Consider the following 12,460-nt stretch of genomic DNA (forward strand, 5'->3'; position numbering starts at 1 on the left):
TCTTGGGTTCAAGCAATCCTCCTGCCTCAGCCTCCTGAGTAGCTGAGACTACAGGCAGGCACCACCATGCCTGATGAATTTTTGTATTTTTAGTAGAGACGGGGTTTTGCCATGTTGGCCAGGCTGGTCTCAAACATACAACCTCGGGTGATCTGCTCACCTTGGCCTCCCAAAGTGCTAGAAATATAGGCATGAGCCACCATGCCTGGCCAGGCACTGTTATTTTAAATCAAGGTAAAAGGCCAATTTTAAAAACTGCCACTTGGGAGATAAAAAATAAAGGGCACAATATATTCAGAACTGAGTTTTGGGCAATCTGGAATTTCAAATCATGTGAATATTCAGAAACTAACAACAAATTGAGAATGCATACTATTTTGAACTCTCAAGGACGGGTCAAGGCAAGCCATTCAATCACTATTTTTATAAGAAAATATATTCTAAGCTCCAAATAGATTATGAATAAATCTTTAAACACAATCTGTTTTCACTCAGCCATCCTAAGCATCTTTGCTGTAGGTTTTCTAGACTGTCAACTGTCCCCTTTCCTTCTCCTGGCATCTCCCTAAGCAAAAAGTTTCTATCCAGTGTCATTCAGCTTACATGGTTTGCCACACGGCTTTCTGTATTCTCCTTAAACTTCTTAGATCTGAGTCTCTTTCAGTTGTGGGCTTTTTCTATTAATAGATGAACTTGACTTTTTAGACATTTTGTTTTGGTTTTGTTTTCTTTAAGTTTTTATTTTAGTCTATTCGGTAAAAGGAAAAAGAACCATGGAATGTCTTATCTGCTTTTTTAAAAAATTATTATTAACAATGCTGTTGCTTTCTGAGAAGCTTTCCTTTCTATACATCTTTTTCTGGATTTTTAAAGTGAATCTTTATTGGGCATTAGTTACATGCATATAAAGCCTATTTTGGGTTTCAGGATGGGGATCAACAACTTGCTCTTAAATAGATGTGCCAAACCAACCAATAATAGTTATAAGATTTAGGGCTTTTCTACTTCAAAATGTTTTTGTAAAAACCAAAAAATAAAAACCCCGAACCACTGTATTTTAGTATGTTTGCTTTTTTTCTGGCTACAGAAGACACATTCCAGCAGATGGGGCTAGAAATCTACATATGATTCTCATTTTAGTAGCATCACATGTTCTGATCAGAACATTTTTTTTTTAATGGTATTTTTATTTACACTGTATTACTGAAGAAAATTAGTGTATTATAGCAATGTTGCTTCTATAGTGATATAATAAATTTAAATTTGGTCTTTGTTCTGGTTCCCAGTACAGACTACTAGAACCTTTGTAATTTTCTAAGTGACAGGGGCATTTTTGGTTGTAATATTTGATCTTTGCTGTTGGTTACTAACACAGAGCTTCTCAATCCCTCGGAATTTCACGAGTGCTAGGAACATCTCTTGTTTTAACGAGGTGACTCTCAGTGGGATCCTGAACAGCTTCAGGATGAGGGGTAGTTACCAGAAGACCAAACTTTGATTTAGAAGCTTAGAACTTTCAGCCCCTTCCTTAATCTCTGGTGAAAGGCAAGGGGCTGGAGAATGAGTTAATCATCAATCATGGCTATGCAATGAACCTCCATAAAAACACCTCAGCGATGGGGTCTGGAGAACTCCTGGGTTGATCAATGCATCCACGTGCCGATTCTACAAGGAAAAGAAGCTCCTGAGTTCCAGGCCCTTCTAGACTGCACCCTATGCACCTCTTCATTTGGCTGTTCATTTGTATACTTCATATAAAGTCAGTAAAGGTAAATAAAGTGATGCCCTGAGTTCTGCAGGCCATTCTAGCAAATCATCAAACCTGAAGAGGGCATGGTGGCCATGGAGCTGGTTGGTCAGAAGCATAGGTGTCAATGGGGAGGGCAGTCTTCTGGGGCTGAGCTTAACTAACTGTGGGGTCCGCACTAACTGACTAATGCTGGAATCGAACTGAATTGCAGGACACCTTGTTAGTGTCTGGAGAACTAGAGAACAGGCTGGGGTGAGGAGGAAAAGGCCCCTACATATTTGGTGTCAGAAGTACCGTGAGTAGATCACACTAAGGAAAATACCTTTTCTCCTCCAATGTACTGATTGGAGATGAAAGCTATAAAAAGACAGATACAATTTACATGACCAGTATTATGTTTTATCTTGTAAGTTTTCTTGACTATAACCTGTAAGAAATCACTATACATAGTACGTATACAAATTTATGCTGACACACCAAAATTGCCACAAAAGCGTCACAAACCAGTATTTAACTTATTAATAAGCAATGTATTCTGTTGTTTTCTTTCTTTTTTCTTTTGAGACAGAGTTTCACTCTTTTTTGCCCAGGCTGGAGTGCAATCGGGCAATCTTAGCTTACTGTAACCTCCACCTCCTGGGTTCAAGTAATTCTCCTGCCTCAGCCTCCCCAAGTGGCTGGGATTACAGATGTATGCCACTATGCCTGGCTAATTTTGTATTTTTAGTAGAGACGGGGTTTCACCATGTTGGTCAGGCTGATCTTGAATTCCTGACCTTGTGATCCACCTGCCTCAGCCTCTCAAAGTGCGGGGGAATACAGGCGTGAGCACCATGCACGGCCTTGTATTCTGTTTACTATTCTATTTCATTTTTCAAAAAAATGGTTAACAATCCACTAGTGCTTTTGTAATACACTGTGCCATTAGCCTGAAAACACTCTCCCTGGTGTCAGGCTCCCTGCCACTCAGATCCGCCGTTCCCATCCTCTGCTGTTCTCTTTAAAGACAGGACATTAACAAGAAGTGCTGCTATTATTGCTTTTTTTGTTCGTTTGTTAGTGACAGGGTCTCACTCTGTCGCCCAGGCTGGATGAAGTGAGGTGCAGTCATGGTTCACTGCAGCCTGGAACCCCTGGGCTCAAGTGATCCTCCCACCTCAGCCTCTTGAATAGCTAGGACTACAGGTGCACACCACCACGCCTGGCTAATTTTAAGTCTTTTAGAAATGGGAGTCTTACTGTGTTGCCACGCTGGTCTTCAACTCCTGGCCTCAAGCAGTCCTCCTGCATCAGCCTCCCAAAGCACTGAAATTATAGGCATGAGCCACTGCACTCACTATTGCTTTTAGCAATTGTAAGCAAATGGGATGTGGGTTGAATATCTCAGACTCTGAACTGTAAAATGAGACCAGGTAAGGACTGAATTCCAACAGAGAGGGTGACTGAAACCTCAGTTGGCCAACTCCAGACGCATGCTGCTCTGTAGAGCTAAAAAGATGAGCTTGGTGCCACTACGGGAATAAAACAAAGGCCACATGCTTTCTGACCCAAGGCAGTCTTTTTCTCATCTCAGTCAAGAGTAGTATAAAGGGTTTACCAGCCCTATGATGGCCATATGAACATGGAGTGGCCCTCAATGTAAGACAGATGAAAGTCAGTCTTTGGTCCTGGGAACATACTACCTAGTCACGCCAAGACTGCTTTCTCTATTAAAAGTAAAATCTTTGGCCGGGCATGGTGGCTTATGCCCGTAATCCCAGCACTTTGGGAGGCCGAGGAGGGTGGATCATGAGGTCAAGAGATTGAGACCATCCTGGTCAACACGGTGAAACACCGTCTCTACTAAAAATGCAAAAAATTAGCTGGGCATGGTGGCACATGCCTGTAATCCCAGCTACTCGGGAGGCTGAGGCAGGAGAACTGCCTGAACCCAGGAGGCGGAGGTTGCAGTGAGCTGAGATGGCGCCACTGCACTCCAGCCTGGGTAACAAGAGCGAAACTCCATCTCAAAAAAAAAAAAAAAAAAAAAGTAAAATCTTCAAACAATGATGAAATGATGTTCCAAAATTATATTATCTCAGATCACTCTAGAAACATATGATTTTCTTTTCTTTTGAGACAAAGTCTTGTTCTGTCATCCAGGTTGGAGTGTAGGCATGATCTCAGCTCACTGCAACCTCCACTTCCTGGGTTCAAGCAATTCTCCTGCCTCAGCCTCCTGAGCAGCTGGGATTACAGGTGCGCATCACCAATCCCGGCTAATTTCTGTATTTTTGTAGTCAGGGTTTCTCTATGTTGGCCAGTCTGGTCTCAAACTCCTGACCTAAGTAATCCGCCTGCCTTGGCCTCCCAAATTTTTGGGATTACAGGCGTGAGCCACTGCCCGGCCAGAAACATATGATTTTCTATTACTTTCCTGTGCTTTCAGAAAGACAGAATATAGCTTGTTTTTGCCAAACTCCAACTGAGGTCATTGTCTATCATGTTACATAATGTCTCCTATAACAGGACCCAGGAAATAACTGACTCCTTCATTTCAGTGCTGGAAAAAGTTACTTCTCTTAAGACATTTTTTGCCAGGCGTGGTGGCTCACGCCTATAATCCCAGCACTTTGGGAGGCCGAGGCGGGTGGATCACGAGGTCAAGAAGAGATTGAGACCATCCTGTCAACAACGTGAAACCCCGTCTTTACTAAAAATACAAAAATTAGCTGGGCACAGTGGTGCGCGCCTGTAGTTCCAGCTACTCGGGAGGCTGAGGCAGGAGAATTGCTTGTACCCAGAAGGCGGAGGTCGCAGTGAGCCGAGATCACGCCATTGCACTCCAGTCTGGGTAACGAGAGCGAAACTCCATCCCCCCCCCCAAAAAAAAAAGACTGCGTCTCCCCCACAACAATAAACAACAATAAATCCCAGGAGGACTTCCTCTTTTAATTACTGGGCTTCTCAAAACAAAATGTTCAACTACATTATTCATTTCAGGTACTTCATAACATTCATATCTCTGTTCATGTCAACAATTTGCTCTAATATGTAAAGCATTTATTATCTCATTTGAAACTACGGTGAATGTTAAAAATCTACTTCAAATTCTTTCCTGGAAAAAGTAGAAAAAAAAATCCTAAAGAAAAATAAGAAATGGTATTTAGGAACATTGTTTCCAAGTCTAAGGATGGCCCAGAGAAACAGTCTGCTTCTCTGACCCTCTCAGGTTCTTCCTAAGAAACACTGTGCTGCTAGATGTAACAAAAGAACAAAGGAGTTGAGCTTTCTTTTTTTGGATCTGCCATGAATTCAGGTTTTCATACTTACTGGCACTGGGACACCTAAATACTGAATTTCCCAGGTTATCCCAAAGCTCCAGCAGAAGGAAATGGCAGCAGTAGCTGCACCCCACTTCCATCCTTCACATCCTGGGTTCAGAGACACCACACAAGAACTGAAACCATTCCAGAATCCAACACAAAAACCACGTGTTAATTCCTAGCTCAGAATCTGCGGATGAGTAAAGGTAATGTATACCTTTCCAAGGGATGTCAGCTGCACAGTAATAAAAACACAGCACAAATTCAACAGGCTCAGGGGCTACTTTTCAGAATCAAGACTTGAAGACCGACATTCAAACCCGTTTTCTGACAGATCCAGACGTCTTCATCAAGTTTCAAATATCTTTAATGTTGGTGACTACGGACATTAAAGATCCTCTTGCCTCTTTTTGATCCTTTCCAATTTAATAAGCATTTAAGTACAAGGCACAGTTCTAGGTATTATGCAAGATACAAAGGTTACCAAGGGCTTAACTTGACCCTTGAATTGTTATTCAAGGAGAAATGCAAATTGTAACAGAAAAATTCCTAGAAACCCCATAAAGATGAATAAAAAAATATGCCCTTACACCTGAAGAGTATAAAAAAACAACCACCCCCCCCACCACTACTTTTGGAGTTTATCCTAGCATGTCATTTCACCACCCTATGCACAGTTGCCACAGGCTAAAAAAGGCTGATTTGGCTGCAGTTACAATTTTTTTTCTTAAATTTGATGAAGAATTTCTAGTTTGTTTTTTTAATGGGTTTTTAACTACAGTCTCATTCTTAGACTAGACTTAATACTAGTCCTCATTTTCAGTTTCCTTAGACCAACAACTAAATCTTTCATAAACTATATTTTCATGTTTTATTGCCTGTATTTTTTGTATCTATTATTAATTCTTAAAAATTAAGATTTTGGCAGGCCCGGCGTGGTGTCTCACGCCTGTAATCCCAGCACTTTGGGAGGCCAGGGCGGGCGGATCACAAGGTCAGGAGTTCAAGACCAACCTGACCAACATGGTGAAATCCCGTCTCTACTAAAAATACAAAAATTAGCCGGGCATACTGGCTCATGCCTGTAATCCCAGCTACTCAGGAGGCTGAGGCAGGAAAATCGCTTGAACCTGGGAGGTGGAGGTTGCAGTGAGTTGAGATTGTGCCACTGCATTCCAGCCTGGGTAACAGGGTGAGACTGTCTTGACAACAACAAAAACAACAAAAATTAAGATTTTGAATCCCTTTGGATATTTATTAGGCTTTAAAGATCTTGATGAAGAAGTCTGAGTTGACTGCCACTTCTCTTACACTGGTGGTAAGGCTGGGGTGCAGTACACACTGTTTAGCATGAGCAATGATCACTGAGCAGAAGAGCCACAGCCACCCCAAATTTACCTCGTTCACAGACAGAACTGGAAGGTTGGTCCTGGATGGCTGCCTGGTCCTGGATGCTTTTAGTGGTCTCTTGATCTGTGGGAAGTCTTGTTTTGGAACAAATGTTTCCGTTGATAAAGATGAGAAATGCCTCTTTAGTATTTTTCTAAACCATTTAGAACCCAATAGATTTGGTTTGTGGGTCACTCTCCTGTGAGTACCAAAGCATTTCATGGTCGGAAAGTGTGCCTTTTCATCTTGGCAATGAGCAGCATTTAATGGAGAGAGCATGCTTGTATTTGATTTTTTCTGGTTCATTTCCAGGATGTGAGACTTATTCAAACCACCAGCTGTTTTATCAGGAAGGAACAAATCCAAGTTTTGACGTATTGTCAGTGTGCTGCATGTTGTATTTCCAAATTCCTTAACTGACTTTAATGTCAGATGACCGATTCTTCGGCCCTGATGTGCTTTTGATAATATGCGGTGAGATCCAGCCACAGCTCTGAGAAGTCTGGCTGGCATTACCACATCCCAAGCTAAAAGAAAAGGAATTCAGAGTTCAAGTTCTTAAATTAATGTTTAAAACATACATAATATTCCTCTAGGTAACAGGCATATTTCTGCAATTTGTAAAACAGATACATCCTAAGCTAAAAAAGAACAAGGTTGAAAAAATAAGTACAATGTTTTTGCCACTTTGCCTTTATTTAGTCTTCTTCCTGGAAGATTATAAGATTATAAAGTTACTGACATAACAAGAACCTTAAAAAAAATAGTGATGGGACCACTTCATTTACTTCATTAGCATATCCACTTACTTGAGCCCAGGAGATTGAGGCTACAGTGAGCCATGATTGTACCACTGCACTCTAGGCCTGCTTTTTTCTGTCTCAGGGAAAACAAAATCAGGAAAGGCTCCCAGAAGGTTCTAAGCTGATTCTAGAAGAGGAAGGGGCTTTTCAGATTGTGGCTGGCCATGGGAGTGCATGAGGCATGTCAGATACACACATGAATATTCCCGACAAGGGAAACAGAATTTCCCCCTTACAGTATAAAATGTGTTAAAGTCAGCCTACAGTAGGCTACACACAGTAGCTCACGCCTGTAATCCCAGCACTCTGGGAGGCTGAAGTCGGGGCGGCGGGGGGGGGGGGGGATATTTGAGGCCAGGAGTTCAAGACTAGCCTGGCCAGAATGGCAAAAACCCCATCTCTACTAAAAACACAAAAAAAAATTAGCCAGGCACGGTGGTGCATGCCTGTAATCCCAGCTACTCAGGTGGCTGAGATACACAATTTCTTCAATCAGGAAGGCAGAGGTTGCAGTGAGCCAGGATCGCCCCACTGGACTCCAGCCTGGGCAACAGAGTAAGACTCTGTTTCCTGCCCACCCGCCCCCAAAAAAGTTAAACTATAGTAATCCATAATTCTTTTTTAAAAATAACATGTTATGTGCTAGAGATACATGAATTAATGATCTCAGAATTCAAAGCCTAGCAGAGGAAAAATATCAGATGCACTAACTGCTCTAGTCCAGAGAAAGGAGCATGTGAGGAGTGTGGCCAAGTCACAGAGGTGACATGTGAACTGAGTCCTGAAAGGGCAAGACGGATCAGCAAGTCAAACACCCTAGGCATAAAGTTCCGTATCTCACAAACAGGGTGCAATTTCAGGGAAGGTAGGAGTGAGGTGCAGGAAACAAAGACCGAAAAAGAGCCGGTGGCCAGATCACCGAAGGATCTATACAGTCATCCTAAAGAGTTTCCACAGGTGGGGAGAAAGCTGAGCTTTCAGCTGTGAGACTCACATGGTCAAATGTATGTTCATGAAACAAATTTTTGGTGATGATGTGCAGGAGGAAACGAGAGAGACACCGACATCACTCTGAGCGCTTTCTACACTCAAGTGACTCGGCTTCACCTCACAATGATCCCATTTCACTGAGTACGAAATTGAGGTTTAAAGAGGCTGAGTGTTTACCGTTAAGAAGCTGCAGAAATGTAATTAAAATAAAACCCAGGTTTTCCCAATTCCAAAGTCAGCACTCTTACCCATCAGCTTGTATTTATTACCTCTCTCCAGATAAGGACAAAGATGATTCCGAGGTGCTATTTAGGAGGTAAAACCTGCTGCTTTCAAAATCCATTCAAAAGTTGGTATTCTGTGCTTCATTCATTCTAGTCCAATTGGCTACTGTAGTTCACCTTTAGTTGGTATCATTCCATGCAGTTGAACCCCTTAATTCTGAAGAACCTAACTATAAAATATTTTAGAAATTTGTCTACTGTCCTGTATTCTTTCATTCTCTTTGAATAAATTCTATTTTTTTTTTTTTTTTTTTTTTGAGATGAGGAGTCTCACTCTGTCACTCAGGCTGGAGTGCAGTGGTGACACCTCAAGTTCACTGCAACCCCTACCTCCCAGGTTCAAGCAATTCTGTCTCAGACTCTGGAGTAGCTGGGATTACACATTTGTGCCTACAAGCCCAACTAATTCATAATACATACATACACATATATATATATATATATATATATATTTTAGCAGAGATGGGGTTTCAATATGTTGGCCAGGCTGGTCTCCAACTCCTGACCTCAAATGATTTGCCCGCCTTGGCCTCCAAAAGTGCTGGGAATACAGGCATGAGCCACTGCACCTGACCTCCTTGACTAAATTCTTTACCTCAAAACTCTTAATGACTGCCTTAATATGGAGGCTTCATGAAGCACTATTACAATGAATGTAAAAAATCAGATAATAGTATGATTGTGATAATTCTTAATGATTTCTATATCCATGCTGATCAGTGCTGGGATGATTCTTCCAATACCCTGGCCTCTGAGTTCCCTGATCTCCCTTTCTGAATGGTCCTGTTTTTCATTCTTCCTCAGCCACTCATGCCCATGGTCCTTATCCTCTAACAAGTAAAGTAGCCACTAGACAACTCACATCGCTATTGAGCCACTGAACTCTGGCTTGTATAAATTGAGCCTTAATTTTTTTTAAAGTAAAATATCTCAATTTTTACATCAATTACTTGTTTAAATAATATGTCTGGGTGTACTAAGCTAAATAAAACACATTATTCAAATAAATTTTACCTGTTTTTTTGTTTGAGATGGAGTTTCGCTCTTGCTGCCCAGGCTGGAGTGCAATGGTTCAATCTTGGCTCACCCCAACCTCCACCTCCCAGGTTCAAGCGATTCTCCTGCCTTAGCCTCCCAAGTAGCTGGGATTACAGGTGCCTGCCACCATGTCCAATTAATTTTTTGTATTTAATAGAGACAGGGTTTCATCATGTTGGCCAGGCTGGTCTTGAACTCTTGATATCAGGTGATCCCTCCCCTCCCGCTCAGGTCTCCCAGTGTTGGGATTACAGGCGTGAGCCACTGCACCCAGCCCATTCTTACTATCATTGCAGCTTCTAGAAAGCTTAAGATTACATTTGTGGCTTTCATTGTTTTTCTATCAGATGGGGCTCTCTTCTCATTATCAATACTATGTGACTTCCCCATCTCAATTTCATGCATTCTACTCTCTAAACTCTATCTCCTATCTTTGCATCTCACTCCTTCTATTATTAAATTTCAACAATTCTTCAACCCCAACAGGACCCACAAGTCAATGATCCAACCACCTTTTCACTCTGACTCCTCATGACTTCACTTCCTCCACACCCAGTTTACATTCCATGGTCTACCATCGAAATCTCTTACACACCTAGAATCCCTTGCATACCTTTTTTTCCAGTCTTCCCCATTCATGAGCACTAATTAACATCTTTATAACTGCTAAGCCAAAAACGTGGAGTCCACCTCGACTGTTCTCTTTATTCTCCATAATCAACTTGTCAGTAAATCCCACAAGCCTTATCTGGACCACTGCTCATCATCAATAATAATACTACGTGTTCCAAACCGCTATCCTTTCCATGGATTATTATAATAGCTTCTTAACCAGTTTCCTTGATTCTGTTTTGGTCCCCCTACAGATTCTTCTCAACACAGCAACCAAAGTGATCCTTTCAAGCCGAATCTGGCTATGGCTTGAGGATCACTTACAACAAAAGCTAAAGCCCTCCGACCAGGCATGGTGGCTCAGGCCTGCAATCCCAGCACTGTGGGAGGGATCACTTGAGGTCAGGAGTTCCATACCAGCCTGGCCAACACGGTGAAACCCGGTGTCTGCTAAAAATACAAAAATTAGCCGGGCATGGTGGCCTGGGGCTATAATCCCAGCTACTCGGGAGGCTGAGGCACAGGAATTGCTTGAAACCGGGAAGCAGAGGTTGCAGTGAGCTGAGATTGCGTCACTGCACTCCAGCCTGAACAACAGCAAAAAAGGCCGGGCGCGGTGGCTCATGCCTGTAATCCTAGCACTCTGGGAGGCCGAGGCGGGTGAATCATCACGAGGTCAGGAGTTCGAGACCAGCTTGGCCAACATGTTGAAACCCCGTCTCTACTAAAAATACAAAAAAAATTAGCTGAGTGTGGTGGCGGCCGCCTGTAATCTCAGCTACTCGGGAGGCTGAGGCAGGAGAATCGCTTGAATCCGGGAGGCAGAGGTGGCAGCCCGGGCAACAGTGTGCGACTTCGTCTAGGGGTGGTGGGAAAGCCAAAGCCCCCAAAATGGGCTGCATGGCACTACATTCTCCCGCCCTTTATCACTACGTTGACAGCACTCTTCTTTGCTTATTATCCTCCTGATTCTGGCCTCTGGATCTTTGTACTTACTGTTCCTTATGCTCTTCTCCCAGGGATCTGAAAGGCTCACACCCTCACCTCCTTCAATGTCTGTTAAAATGCCTTCTACTTGGTGAAGCCTTCCCCAACCACTACATTTAAAACACACAACCAGCACCCATTCTCTATCTTCGTCCACTTTGCATTTCTCCATTAACATCACTTGCATACCATTAATTTTTAATTTATTAATTGATACTGCAAACATGAACTCAGTTCTTACCATGCGCCAGGCATTGTCCTGGTTGCTGCCTATATAGCTGCAAATAAAACAAAAATCCTTACCGTTTGAACCTTACATTACATTGGGAGTGACAGACAAAAACGTGGTAAATCAGTAAAATATGGGAGAGAGAACGATAAAGGAAAACCGTAAAAGAGGAAAAGGGCAGATCTGTGGGTTTTCCCTCAAGAATGAAGGGTGTTTTTGCGTTTTTTTCCTACTGTATCTCCTGACAATAGCGCCCAACATATAGCAGGCATTCGATCGAATTTTTAAAATGAAACATAAGGCAGTTACTCAGTTCCCGGGAACATTTCAACTTTTAGAGAACAATGATACCAATTATGAAAATCGGTTACAGCTAGGCTATGATTTAAGGGAAAAGTGGCGCTCATATTTGGGGGCATGCGGTCCGATTCCTCAAACCCAAAATTATTCTATCGATTTCTGCAGTTATCGCGGTGCACTGGCTCAAAAAAAGGGTTCACGAATTGACTGCGTGCTTTTTACTCCCAGCGAAGTCTACCAAAGATCACTGTAAGAGGCTAGGGGTCACAGCCGCACTGCGTAACCCGCAACGCTACACGTTCCGGGCGGCCAGGAGCCACGGCACAGACCTCCGAGCCGGACCACAGGAGCTGCTAGGGAAAGGCAGTTATACACTAACCTCTCCGCCGGAAGAGAAGAAGTAAGTACCAGGGACGCACGCTTCCTCGGCAGGACTGCAGGAAAAGAGCCGCAGCAGCAGCCTCCCACTAACACAGTCACCCCCTCTCCCGGAAGGACGCTCCCTCCCGGCTCCAATACTGCGCAGGCGCACTGAACTTCGGTCCCACGGGGTGCGAGCAACTCTGGCCACGTGACTATTTGACCACGTGACCGCGCCGCCGCGACCCCTTCCGCTCCTTAGGCCTTGGGACCTCCCGGTCCTTGCCTGCTTCCGCCTTCCGCTCGCTTTCATATTCGCTCCTCTAATTGCCCTCCGCTGTCCCCGCCTTCGTCCCCGGAAGTTTGGGTCCTCTGGCCAGCCACTGTTTGCCGCTTGTACGGGAACTAAATAA

The 12,460-nt window shown here is 43.3% G+C and overlaps 1 protein-coding gene across 11 annotated transcripts in view; it reads right to left on the reverse strand.

Annotated features, from left to right (window-relative positions):
- The window catches only part of RMND1 (required for meiotic nuclear division 1 homolog), a 45,011-nt gene extending 32,794 nt beyond the window's left edge, over positions 1-12,217 (reverse strand). For 5 of the 11 annotated variants that reach the window (XR_013534633.1, XR_004742158.3, XM_035296984.3 and 2 more), the window contains exons 1-3: positions 12,067-12,217; positions 11,400-11,436; positions 6,454-6,971 (exon numbers count right to left, since the gene is read on the reverse strand). Coding sequence is in view for 6 of the 11 variants with exons in the window: in XM_035296984.3 (XP_035152875.2) it covers positions 6,454-6,957 (504 nt within the window). In the remaining 5 variants the exon portion in view is untranslated. The remainder of the gene's footprint in view (positions 1-6,453; positions 6,972-11,399; positions 11,437-12,066) is intronic. The other 6 variants (XR_013534634.1, XM_078370306.1, XM_078370307.1 and 3 more) reach the window with 2 other exon arrangements.
- Between the last annotated feature and the right edge of the window lie 243 nt (positions 12,218-12,460).

The sequence above is a fragment of the Callithrix jacchus genome, chromosome 4 (assembly GCF_049354715.1).
Source record: "Callithrix jacchus isolate 240 chromosome 4, calJac240_pri, whole genome shotgun sequence".
NCBI lineage: Eukaryota > Metazoa > Chordata > Mammalia > Primates > Cebidae > Callithrix > Callithrix jacchus.